Here is a 14,130-nt window from a genome sequence, read left to right on the forward strand (position 1 = left end):
GTGAGAAATCATTGCCACATCCAGTGCTGTGAAGCTTTTGCCCTATACTTGCTTCTGACAGCGTTTTGGATCTTACATTTAGGCCTTTGATCTACTTTGAGTTAATTTTTGTATATGGTATTAGGTAAAGGTTCAAATTCATTCTCTTACCTGTGGATGTCCATTTTCCCAGCACCGTTTGTTGGAAAGACTTTCCTTTCCCCATTGAATCATCTTGGCACCCTTATCAAAAATCATTTGACTGTATATGTGAGGGCTTTCTTCGTGTCTAACTCTTCCACTGGTCCGTATGACTATCTTTATGCCAGTTCCATGCTGTTTTGGTTGCTATAGTTTTTTTAATAAGTTTTGAAATCAAGAATTGTGACGCTTTCAGCTTTGTTCATTTTCAAGATTGTGTTGGCTATTCCAGTCACTTGTGATTCCATATGAATTTTAGGGTGGGTTTTTCTATTTTTACAAAAACATCATTGGAATTTTGGTATGATTGCACGGAATCTATAGGCTGCTTTGTGTGGTGTTGACAGTTTAACCCTATTAGGTCTTCCGATCTGTGAACATGGGCATATTTCCATTTATTTTTGTCTTCTTCATTTTCTCACATCAGTGCTTTATAATTTTCATCATGTAAGTTGTTCACCTTCTTGGTTAATTCCTGAGTATTTTTTTTTATACTATTGTAAATGAAATTGTTTTCATAATTTCTTCTTCATACTATTGGGTGTAGTTTTAGAAATACACCTGACTTTGTATCTGGCAAGTTTGTTGAATTTATTTGTTTGTATAGTTTTATTTCTGGAATCTTTATTTCTACATATAATGTTATATCATCCATGAATAGAAATAATTTCACTTCCTTTCCAGTTTGATACTTTTTATTTCTTTTTCTTGCCTTACTGCACTGGCTAGAACTTCTAGTACTTTGTTGAACAGAAATGGCAGAAGTCCACATCCTTGTTTTTTTCCTCATCTTCAAGGAAAAGCTTTTAGTCTTTTACCACTGAATATGATTTTGGCTGTTGTTGGTGGGTGTGTGTGTGTGTGTGTGTGTGGGTGTGTGTGTGTGTGTGTATCTTTTATTATATGGTGGGAATTTCCTCCTGCTTCTATATTGTTAAGCCTTTTTTTCATGAAAGGGTGTTGAATTTTGTAAAATGGCTTTTTTGCATCAAATGAGATGGGCATGTGTGTTTTTAGCCCCTTTGTTCTGTTAATGTGGTGTCTTACATTGCTTTTTGTATGTTGATCCATCCTTGCGTTCTGGTAGTAAATCCCACTTAATCATGGTGTATTACTCTGTGAATATGCTCCTGAATTCAGTTTGCTAGTATTTTGTTGAGGAATTGTGCATCAGTGTTTATTAGTGATACAGATCTGTTATTATTTTCTTTTCTTATAGTATCTTTGTCTGCTTTTTGTGTTATGGTGATGCTGGCCTCATAGGATGAATTTGGAAGTGTTCCTTCCTCTTCCGCTTTTTGGAAGAGTTTGAGAAGGGTTGGTATTGATTCTTCTTTAAATTGTTGTAAGAATTTGCCATTGAAGTCCACCAATCCTGGGTTTCTCTTCTCAGTTCTGTTTTCCTTTAGAAATTGTCATAGTCTGGTATTAGGTACATGAATTAGGTGCATACATGTTTATAATTTTTACATATTACCACTCTATTAAATCTATTATTAATATATAATGTTCTCTTTTATACCCTTTTTTGATTTCAAGCTTATTTTGTCTCATATTTGTGTAGTCACCCCTGCTCTCTTTTTGTTACTGTTTTCGTGGAGTATCATTTTCCATCCTTCCACTTTCAGTGTACTTGTGTTTTTGTATCTAAAGTGAGCCTCTTGCAGAGAGCACGTTGTTGGATTATGGCTGTTTTATTCATTCTGTCAATCCCTGTTTTTTGAGTTGAGAGTTTAATTCATTTACTTTTAAAGTGATTACCCATAGTACAGGCTTTACTTCTGCCATGTTGCTTCTTGTTTTCTATTTTGTTCCTCATTTTCTTCATTATAGCCTTCTTCTTTTTTTTTTTTTTTTTTTTTAAGTTTATTTATTTTGAGAGAGAGAGAGAGAGCACATGTGCAGGTGGGGCAGGGGCAGAGAGAGAGGGAGAGAATCGCACGCTGTCAGCCCAGAGCTGGACACCAGGCTCCATCTCACGAACTGTGAGGTCATGACCTGAGCCTAAGTCAAGAGTCAGACTCTTAACCAACGGAGCCACTCAGGCACCCCAATTACAGTCTTCTTTTGTGTGTAGTTGACTTTTTGTACTTAAATGTTTAAAGCTTGCTTTATTTTCTTTTGTGTATGTTCTATAGGTATTTTCTTTGTTGTCAAAATGGGAGTTACATTTAACATCCCAATGTCATAACGCTAATTTGAATTTATACCAGCATAATGTTAGTACCGTCTGGAAACTCTCCTTCAACAGTTCTGTTCCCACCCCTTTCAGTTGTTGATGACATAAAATTATGACTTTATATATTGACCCAAAATATAAACTAATAATTATTTCAAATGAATTTAGTCTCTCAAATTGTTTAGAAAGTAAAATGTGAAGTGACAAAACAACGTTGCAGTCATACTACCTTTAGGCTGTTTTTTAATCATGTCAATATCACTGTTATAATCCAGTCTTACAATAATAGCAGCTTTTAGCATCACTCATACATTGACCTTTATTGAGATCTTTATTCACATGGCTTTGAATTTCTGTCTCGTGTCCTTCCTTTCACCCTGTACGACTCCCTTGACCATTTCTTGGAGGGCAGATCTAGTGGTAGCAGAGTCCCTCAGCTTTTGTTCATCTGGGAACGTCTTAATTCCTCCCTTACTCTTGAAAGACAGTTTTGCATGTTGTCAGATTCTTGGTTGACATTTAAAAAAAACAACTTTTAGCGCTTTTATTATATCAGCCCGGGACATTTGGCCTCTAAAAGCTTTTATGTGAAATCTGCTCAGAACCTTATTGAGGATCCGTTGTATGTGACAGGTTACTTCTCTCTTCCTGCTCTCATGATTCTTTGTCTTTCAGAAGCTTCATTATAATGTGGCCTCATGTGAGTCTTTTTGAGTTTACCTTACTTGGTATTTGTTGAGCTTCTAGATGTTTATATTCATGATTTCATCAAGTTTGAGAAGTTTTCAGCCACTGTTTATTAAAATACTTTCTCTGTCACTTTCCCTTCTGGGACTCCCACAGTGTAGATTTTGGTCCATTTGATGATGTTCAAAAGTTTTCTTAAGTTCTTATCACTTTCCCTCGTTTTTTTTCTTTTCTTTAGATTTGATAATTTCTAATGTTCTGTTTTTAGGTTGGCTGATTTGTTTCTTCTGCCTGATCAAATCTGCCTTCAGATCAGTTATTCACTTCAGTTCTCATACTTAGCAGCTCCAGGATTGCTTTTTAGTTTCCTGTCTCTTCAATATTTCCATTTGTTTGTACAGAATTTTGACTTTATCCACACCTACTCTGATTTTTTTCCTCATCTTCAGGAGGGTTGTTTTATACGGGAGAACCTCTTGGGACAAATGGAGGCCTAAACTTACGAACCTGTGGAGGGCCCTGTAAGACAGAACTCCCCTAGAGTTTCTGATACTTGAGTTTGCTCGCTGTGAGCCTTCAACAGATTCTGAATTACAGTCTTCTTACTGGTACTAGTTCCCCTGGCCGGCTCTTGGGGCTTCTCCTGGTGAGCAATAGTTAACCTGTATCCACCCATTTTTCTCTACAATTTTGTGGACAGCAGTTTTCCCGGAGACCTTACTTACTTGGTGAATCAAAGAAGAGTTTGTGAGTTTCAGTGTGTGTACCTCTTACGAGGATGGGAGTGATGGCATCCAGGTTCCTTTCATGGTGGACTGTAAACGAGTAGTTCTCTCAGATCTTTTTTGTTTTCTTAATGCTTCTGTTACTGATTTTTTTGTGTTTAATTGACTATAAAATATCATTTTGGTTTTATTCTCATTTCCTTTTCTGAACGTATCTAGTTACTCTCTTGGCAGCCACTGTGCATTTTACAATTAACATCTTGAATGTATAACTATATAGTTTGGATTAATACTAGCCTAGTATGAGCAGTGTACCAAAACTCTGCTCCAGGATAGTTTGTTCCTTCCTCTCTATGGTGTGCTCAGTGATTGCATTTTTATATACGTTGTTTACCATTAACATAGATTTATGACTATTGTCTTATGTATTTATTTTTAATCATATACATGAAAAAAGTGGAGTTAAAAAAATAAAAATACAGCAATATTGCCTTTCACCTGTGTAGTTAACTTTACAACTGTTATTTATTTCTTTGTATAGCATCAAATTATTATCTGTTGTCCTGTTACTATCTAATGTCTCAAACACTGTGTTTGGAATATTTTACTTTCTTCTTCATTTCTGAATGCTAGTTTTCCAGGATTCTTGGTTGAAAGCATTTTTTCTTTTAATGCTTTAAATATGTTATCTCACTGTCTTTGAACCTCCATGGTTTTTTTTACAAGAAATCTGCGATTAATCTTTTTATGCACTTGAAGTGACAAGTTTTTTTTTTTTTTTCTTCTCTCTCTCTCTCTCTCTCTTTCTGCTTTCCAGATTATCTCTTTGATTTTTGACAGTTTGGTTATAATCTTTTTCACTGTTGAATCCCTTGCATATATCCTGCTTCAATTCCATTGATCTTTTTGGATATGTGATTCATGTCTTTTATCAAATTGGGACACTTTTGTCTATTATTTTTTCAAGTGTTCTTCAAGTCTTTTTCTTTTTCTCCTTCTTTTTCTTTTTCTTTTTTTTTTTCTCAACTAGGACCCCCATTATGCTTATGTTAGTACACCTGAAGTCCAACAGTCTCTTAGGCCTTCAGTTCTTTTCCTGCTTTTTCTTCCTGCTCCTCTAACTGGACACTCTCAGTTTTCCTATCCTCAAATTCACAGGTTCTTTCTTTCACAAGATCAATTGAAAACCTGTAGTGAGTTCTTCATTTTAGTTGTTGTAATTGTTAGTTCCAGAATTTCTGTTTGGTCTCCTTTTATATAATCTTTTACTTTATTAATATGATATATTTGTTGAGAAATCATTTTGCTTTTTGTTGTTGTTCTCTGTTCATTATTTCCTTTAGCTCTTTGAGTATATTCAATCCAGTTGGTATGGAATATTTATTTGTCTAATAATTAAAATTTCTGTGCTTCCTCAGGGATAGTTTGTTTGTTTGTTTGTTTTCGTGAATGGTTCATACTGTCTTCTTTCATTCCTTGTAATTTTTTTTTTTAAACTGTACATTTTTAATATTCTAACAGGTAGTTAACATGAAACCAGATTCTTCCACCTCTTTTGTGTCTGTTGTTATTGTTCATAGGTGTTGTGGTTGTTGGTTTAGTGACTTATCTAAACCACCTTTGCAAAGACTGTTCTTTGTTGTGTGTGATCTCTCAGGTCTCATGTCCTTTAGCTTGATGTTAGTGTTCTGATAAGAGATTCCTTAAGTGCTGTGCTTAAGTCAACTTCCCTTGATTCAGGTTCTTTTGAATCAATGATTCAGAGACCATTGATTGAAAAACCATTTGATTCTTCTAATTGTAAAAATTCAGCTATTTTCCAGAGTTTCAGCAAAGTTGACTCTGTTTTGGGTTATTTTTGTCAGCATTTCTGTGGTAGGACATGGCTTGAAGTATCCTAAATCACCATATTACTGACATCGTTTCTTTTTCATTGTTTCATTTTATAGAAAGTTTAATCTAAAAAAACAAAACAGGGTGCATAGTTTCATACAGGGTGAGGTTAGCCATCTAGCCTAAGTAAAGCAGGTATATCATAGGCAGGAGTTCAGGAAGAAATTGTGCTGTCTCAGATCCAGAGAACTGATTGAGTGAACTGATCTAGGGAGTGTGAGCGTTATGTGGTTTATCTAACATGGTGGAGGAAACTATACTGCCCGTTGGCCCTTACTAGCTTTGTACTGGATTTTAACTTAAACATTCTACATGTTGGTGACTTGATTGATCACTGTCCGTACTGACTGATCCTGAAGACTGGATAATTTCTGTTGATTCTGTGTTACTATTTCCAACAATTTTGATTTAGCGTAATAAATAGTAGATTTTAATGAATTTTTTTATTTGCCTTAAAATTTTTATAAGGATTTAAATTAAAAATAAAATTGTGGGGGCACCTGGGTGGCTTAGTCAGTTAAGCATCTAACTTCAGCTCAGGTCATGATCTCACAGTTTGTGAGTTCAAGCCCTGCATCAGGCTCTGTGCTGACAGGTCAGCTCAGAGCCTGGAGCCTGCTTCGGTTTCTGTGTCTCCCTCTCTCTCTGCCCCACCCCGCTTCGGTTTCTGTGTCTCCCTCTCTCTCTCTGCCCTACCCCCACTGGTGCTCTGTCTCTCTCTCTAAAATAAACATTAAAAAGTTAAAAAAATAAAATTGTGTATCTTCATGATGATCTGATCTCATAATCATATTATGTTAAATTGGTAGACTCTGGTCTACCGTCTTCTGAATTACTTCATGAGCAGTGGCTTCAAAAGCAAGCATTACCTTGGGTGGATAATATTTTAAATATTTGGCTACAATTTGAAAATGCTTTCTTTAACTCCATTGTATATTTTTGATACATAAATTTAGAAATTTTACATTTCCTGGGTCTGGTTTTAGGATTGTCTCATTTTAAAAGGATTTAAAGTAAAAATAGTCCATAAAAAAAAAAAACAAAAACACCTCCTTTTTTTTTTTTTTTTTTTTCCCCTCCAAATCTACAACCCTACTTGGAGGTCTCCTTCAGCTCAAACATCTTGTTCTGTTTGCTTTTATAAAATCACCCAGATGTGGTTTGTCTTTTTTGTGGTATTTGATAATTCTTTGTGATATTAATTCAGATGAAAGCAGGGAAGTTACATAATGTGTCTGGTTTGGGGAGAATACTGAAGGGGCGCCTGGGTGGCTCAGTTGGTTAAGTGTTCAACTCTTGATTTCCACTCAGGTCATGATCTTGCGGTTCGTGAGATCGAGCCCTGCGTTGGGCTCAGCACTGACAGCATGGAGTCTGCTTGGGATTCTCCTTTCCCCTGTGCGTGCATGCTCTCTCTCAATTGTAATTGTCAAAATAAATAAACTTAAAAAAATAAAAATAAAAAAGAATACTGAAATAATGAAGATTGCCCAATAATATTCTACAAGTGTATTCTGCATTTATTAGTACTTCTGTGGTCAATTTTATTACCTTCGTATCAACACTTATCCATCCAACATATTTTACATAACATATCAGGCAAAGTCAATAATATAGAGCAAGGATCTTTCTTCAAGAAGGTCATATTCTACTTAAAGGAAGATGTCATGTAACAGTAGTATAGCAAATACTGTGGCAGAAATTCCAGGTGTTCTTTGGGTGCTATGAAAGTAGAGATGTCATTAGGAGATAAACAGTTAAGGAGACCCATGAAATTATTGGTGTTTTAAAAGCATTCCATGCAGAATAGCAACTTAAAGTCATGTATAAAGACAACACAGAGTATATCTAGGAAACATTCTAGAATGGCTAATGGGTAGGATATGATTGAGAATTTGGAGAAAGTAAAATAAGTCATGATTGCTTGTGGTTAGAGAAGAGCTTAGATTGTTAAGAGTGACATATTTATATTTAAAAATTTTTTTAATGTTTATTTATTTTTGAGAGAGACAGAGACAGAATGCGATTGGGTTAGGGACAGAGAGAGAGGGAGACACAGAATCCAAAGCAGGTTCCAGGCTCCGAGCTGTCAGCATGGAGCCCGACATGGGGCTTGAACTCACTTGCTGTGAGATCATGACCTGAGCTGAATGAAGTCAGACGCTCAACTGACTGAGCCACCCAGGCGCCCCTGACATATTTATATTTTAAATCTTATTTTTACAACTGGAAAGAATGGCAAAATCATAATATTTAGCCTGTTGTTTTACAGAGCAGAGAGCAGAAGTCTCAAGGAGATAGTAAATAATGTGCCTGGGTTTCTTGGTGATAGACCTCGGGGTAGAAATCAGACTTTGTATATTTTGGTCCATAGTGAAGTAACTGAGGGTTTTAGAACCCTTGTAATTAGGTTGATGAGGTAATTTAGAAAGATTATTTAATAGAAATCTCTAAAGTCCTCTTTTTCTTACTCCCCTTTTGGTTTTTATGTCTTTGCAAATTTTTTATATCTTCCATGTTCCTCAGTCAAGTAAGGTATAGTTATTCATGGTAGTCTCTTAATGATCCTTTGAATTCCCATGTTATCGGTTATAGTGTCTCCTTGTTTATTTATAATTTTGTTGGTTTGGGACATTTCTTTTTTCCTTGGTTAGCTTTCCTAAGAGGTTGCCAATTTTGTTTCCTTTTCAGAGGAGCAACTAACTCTTACTTTGGTGAAGCTTTTCTATGATTTTTCTGTTCTTTATTTCATACGTTTCTGTTCTAGTCTTTATTGTTATGATCAGGCATTGTTATTGTTATTATCGTTATTATTAATTCTTAGGCTCAATGTAATAGTGAGGTTTTCCTGATTCATATTAAAAAACTTTTTGGCTTAGGTTTGTAGCTAAAAAGAGTAGTTTAACATTAGGAAAATTGCTTAATTACGAGTGGAAGAGAAGTATTAGATAAATCATCTGTTTTATATTTCAAAAGCCAGTTTTAATATTATGATACAGTACTTTGGGCCCATGATAAAATAAAATGTATTTTCTCAGTTTCATCTCTAGACACTGAAAAAGGACCTAGGCCATGTGCAGACCATAATTGTGAATCTTCCAAAAGACTGGCTAAGGTATGTTATGTGAGGCTGGAGAAAGAAAACACCATGGACATGCTCAGTGTGTAAGTAAGCACTTCAGCTGTTTTAGAACACATCAAATCCAACCCTGCACTTAGGAAGTTCAACAATAAAAATAAAACTTCAAATAATAAATGACAATAACTTAATAGAGTTATTTTTATGAAAACCTTTAGAATTTAGCATCTTGTGACTATATTAAGAAAGATGATTTTTCTACTTATTGGCATTATTTGTTGTTCCATGTAATTAGTGTATATGTATACATACATATATTAGTATGTTATATATACTATGTATATGTATATATGTATATTAGTGTGTATGTGTATATCTATGTAATTATAATTAAATCACATAGAGTCCTCTCAGTGCTTAGGCTAAAAATTATGCTGAAACTCCCAGCAGGTATTTTAATGTACTTTTCTCTCCAACAGTATACTCCACGTATGTAACATACAACAGTGTTTTCCTGTCTCTAATGACTCTTCAGTGATCATAAGCACTTTGTAGAAAGGTGATATGTTTGAATACTTAGAATATAAAATTATTTACATTATGATAGTTGTAAGGGTTTCCTGTTCAAGGTACAGGTATTGCATATTCAGGTCAATATCCATTACTTTTGCTCAGTGAAATTGATTGAAGGGGATGATTTCTTAACTTGCGCTTAGTAAGTATGTTTTCAAGTATTTCCATTTAAAATTTTTCCTTAGGGGTTATCTTTCACCTATGGGATAATTTTTTTGTTTTTATGGGTTTTTTTTTTAACTTTTGAAATAGGAGTTATGGGGCACCAGGAACAGAGAGCAGTAAGTCTTATTTTTTTAATCTTATTTCTTAATCCATGGGTACTGTGCTAACCTTTATTATTAACACATCTTTTAGACTTCTACCAATCTTCAAACTTTTACATAGTCATAAACCTTCATTTCTTTGGTGATGGAGTGGGAATGTGTGTTCAAGCCTGGGAATTAGGAGTAGGGAAGGAAATGGACACATTTTATTAATTTTCTTCAAGATGATCTCATGGTGCTACCCATTTGTAGTTTCCTTACGTCATTTAACATTGAGAGTCAATTTTATTTCTACTTTTTAAATAGAAACAAAAAATCAAATTCTGCAATCCATGAAGCTTGTAATAAGAAAGGTCTGCAATTTTATTAACTCCATTTGTTCGTTTAGAATGTTATTTGGTTATATTAGGTTGCCCCTGGAACATTCTGCCCTGTGACTTTTCCTTTCATTTGGATACTTTTTTTTTTTTTTTTTTTTTTTTTTTTTTTTTTTGCTATTCATCTGTCCCTTTGCTTCCTTTTTTCTCTTCTGTCCTCCTTCCTGTTGTCCTTCTTTTCTTTCTTTTCTGGGCATAAAATGGTCTCTTTTTGTTTATTATCTCAAAATAAAGACTGGTGCTTTTCTGGCTTGATGGTAGTGTAATAGCAGTGTAATGGTTAGCATAATAATAAAAAGATTTCAGTAGCACCTGGGTGGCTCATTCCTTTGAGCATCCAGCTTCACTTCAGGTCATGATCTCCTGGTAGGTGAATTCGAGCAGGCATCAGGCTCCTGGTGTCTCCCTCTCTCCCTCTGCCCCTCCCCAGCTAATGCTTTTCTCTCTCTCAAAAAATAAATAAACTTAAAAAAAAGAAAGAATTCAGAATTTCCAGGCCAAAGTATTTTCAAAGAAGCATTTCTGGGGCCTTCATTTGCAGATCTGAAAAATTATTTAATATTATCTGCTTTAGTGTTCATTTGATTTGGTTTTCAACTTTAGGGCCTTTTCATTTTGCATTAGCTTCTTATTTATTACTATAAATACACTTCTTTGAACTTAGAAAGATCTAAGTAACTTGAAATTTTCCCCCAACTATGGTAAATTCAAACTTATCTTGGCATATTTGCTGCAGTGAAGATCTGTCTATCTGGCTCTTTGAAGATTTGATCCGAGTATGTTCTGTTTCTTCTTAGATGCACTGTTTTTCCACTGTTCTCTTGCATTGATCTGTTTGTTAATCCTGTGCCATACTTTCTTCATCACTGTACCTTTACAGCAAATCTGATGTCAGGTAGTATAAGTATTTTATCTTGGTTCCTTTTCAACATTGTTTTATATTTTCTAGGTCCTTTGTATTTCCAAAAATGTCTATTTTTTATTTTTTTAATGTTTTTATTTTTGAGACAGAGCACCAGTGGGGGAGGGGCAGAGAGAGGGGGGCAGAGGATCCGAAGCAGCTAGGTGCTGACAGCAGTGAGCTGACACGGGGCTGGAACTCAGGAACCCCAAGATCATGATGGCTGGAGCCTAAGTTGGACACTCAACCAACTGAGCCACCCAGGTGCCCCTGTTTCTAAAAATTTTAAATCAGCATGTCAAGTTTCTAAAAACAATGAAAAATGCCCCAGATTCTGATTGGAGTTTCCATATATCTCCCAGTCAGTTGGTGAGAAGTGAAATTTGAATAATACGAAGTTTTCCTATACCTGATCATGTTAGTTTTTCCATGTTTATTTAGGTTTAAAAAATTCACTTTTTTTTTTTTTTTGGCAGTTTTTAGTTTAAATGCCTTGCATGTTTTCTGTTAAATTTATTCCTAAGTATTTTGTAGGGTTTCTTTTTTTTTTTTTTTTTTTTTTGGTACTGTCTTAAATGGAATATTTAAAAAATTCATTTGTCAGTTTCAGTTTTCAATAGATGTTTGCATGTTGTATATTTGCGTATTGTATTTGCCACCTTGTTAAATTCATTTGCTATAGTAGTTGTTTTAAAGATTACTTAGGATTTTCTATATAAACCACCGTGTCATATGCAGATAGAGACTGTGTTTTTGTTTATGTTTTTTTCCTGATTTTTATACCTTTTGTTTCTTTACTGATCCTGTTTGAATGGCCAGATTTTACAGTATTTAGTCATAAGAGTAGGTATCCTTTTCTTGTTCCTGATCTTAGGGGAAAAGCATTTTAGTCCTTCACTGTTAAATACATTGTTAGCTCCAAGTTTTCATAGATGCCATTTACCAGATCAAGGAAGCTCCTTTCTATTTCTAGTTTACTGAGAGATTATGTTATGGATATTTGTTCAATTGTGTTAATACTAATTCTGCCTTTATTGAAAAAACCCCATATATCTTCATTATAAGTTTAGCAGAAAACATGGAAGACCTTCAAACTAAAAACCACAGTTTGTGCTTTTATCCTTATAAAATGTCCCCTTTAACCCTTGCTCTCAAATGTTATCTGAAATTAATATTATTAATTCAGTGATTCTGTGCTTACGGTTTGCCAGGGATACGTTTCTAACCATTTGGTTTCAATTATCTATGTCCTTATATCTAAAATGCATGTTTCTTATAGACAATATATAATTGACCCCTTTCTATTCTCAATAAAAACGTCTTTAGGGGGCGCCTGGGTGGCGCAGTCGGTTAAGCGTCCGACTTCAGCCAGGTCACGATCTCGCGGTCCGTGAGTTCGAGCCCCGCGTCAGGCTCTGGGCTGATGGCTCGGAGCCTGGAGCCTGTTTCCGATTCTGTGTCTCCCTCTCTCTCTGCCCCTCCCCCGTTCATGCTCTGTCTCTCTCTGTCCCAAAAATAAATAAAAAACGTTGAAAAAAAAAAATTAAAAAAAAAAAAATTAAAAAAAAAAAAACGTCTTTAGTTGGAGTATTTATTCCAGTAAAGTTTAATGTCATTATTGATATAATTGGATTTATGCCTATTATTTTACTATTGTTTCCTTATTTTCCCTTTCTTTTGTAATTTTGTTCCCCTGTTTCTTTTTCATTCTTTGTGTGTATTTTCAGAGTTTCATTTTGTCTATCTATGTTTATTTATATTGAGATACAACTGACATGTAACGTGATACTGCTGTCAGTTTTAGGTTTACAACATAATCACTTGATGTATGTATATATTGCAATACTATTATTACACTAAATTAACATCTATAACCACACAGAGTTGCTGATTTTGTGTGTATGTGTGATGAGAATTTTAAGATGTATTATCTTAGCAACTTTCAAATATACAGTACATTTTTGTTACCAGAGTAACCATGCTGTACATGACCTCCCCAGACTTATTTATTTTATACAGTTGTCTTACCACATCTACGGTTTCACTTTCCATGGTTTCAGTTACCAGTGGTCAACTATGGCCCCAAAGCAGATAATTTTCCTTTCTCATGTTTGTCAGTAGGTCATTAGTGTCACAATGCCTGCATTATTCACCTCACTTCATCTCATCACATGTGCTTTTGTATCATCTCACATCATCACAGGAGAAAGAAGGGGGCAAGTAGAGTGCAATAAGATATTTTAAGAGACAGATAAAGAGACTACTTTCACATAACTTGTGTTATAGTACATTATTATAATTGTTCTTATTGTTGTTGTTAATCCCTTATTGTGATATAATTTATAAACTCAACTCTACCATAGGGATGTATGTATAGGACAAAACATGGCATACGTAGGGTTGAGTAACAGCCACAGTTTCAGGCATCCATTGGGGATCTTAGAATGTATCCTCCATGGTAAGAGGGGACTCCTGTAACTGGAGCTTTGTGCCATTTGATCACCTGTTGACACATCTCATCCCCTGCCCAACTTTGATTGTTTTAAGATTGCACATATAAGTGAATTCAGACAGTATTTCTTTCTTTTTCTTAATTTTACTTAGCATAATGCCCTTAAGATCCGTCCATGTTGTTGCAGATGGTAGGATTTCCTTTTATTTTACATGTGTGTATATGTGTGTGTTTACTTAATAGTTGCATATGTGTATATACATACACACACATATATACACTGTGTGTATATATGTGTGTGTATTTACATATATATATACATATATACATATATATTATATATATGCATATATATACACATATACATATATACATATATATACATATGCATATATATACACATATACATATATACATATATATACATATATACATATATATACATATATACATGTATATATATGTATATATGTATATATATGTGTGTGTGTATACATATATATAATATATATGTATATATGTAAATACACACACACACACACACACACACACACACACCGTGTTTTCTTTACCTGTTTATCCATTGATGGACACTTAGGTTGTTTCCGTGTCTTGGGTATATAAGTAAATGCTGCAGTGGACATGGAGGTGCACATATCTTTCTGAGATAGTGACTTCCCAGATATATACCTGGAAATAAAATTGTTGAATTATCTGGTGGTTCTGTTTTCAATTTTTTGAGGAACTTTTCTGTGGTTTTTAGTGGCTGTACCTATTTCCATTCCCACAATAGCCCATAAGGTTTTCATTTTTCTCAT

The 14,130-nt window shown here is 34.6% G+C and overlaps 1 protein-coding gene across 3 annotated transcripts in view; it reads left to right on the plus strand.

Moving 5' to 3' along the window:
• ZPBP (zona pellucida binding protein) overlaps window positions 1-14,130 on the plus strand; it is a 116,138-nt gene that overhangs the window by 44,505 nt on the left and 57,503 nt on the right. For all 3 annotated transcript variants that reach the window (XR_009260626.1, XM_058725583.1, XM_058725582.1), the window contains one exon: window positions 8,703-8,779. Coding sequence is in view for 2 of the 3 variants with exons in the window: in XM_058725583.1 (XP_058581566.1) it covers window positions 8,703-8,779 (77 nt within the window). In the remaining variant the exon portion in view is untranslated. The remainder of the gene's footprint in view (window positions 1-8,702; window positions 8,780-14,130) is intronic.

This window comes from Neofelis nebulosa, chromosome 4 (genome assembly GCF_028018385.1).
Source record: "Neofelis nebulosa isolate mNeoNeb1 chromosome 4, mNeoNeb1.pri, whole genome shotgun sequence".
Lineage (NCBI taxonomy): Eukaryota > Metazoa > Chordata > Mammalia > Carnivora > Felidae > Neofelis > Neofelis nebulosa.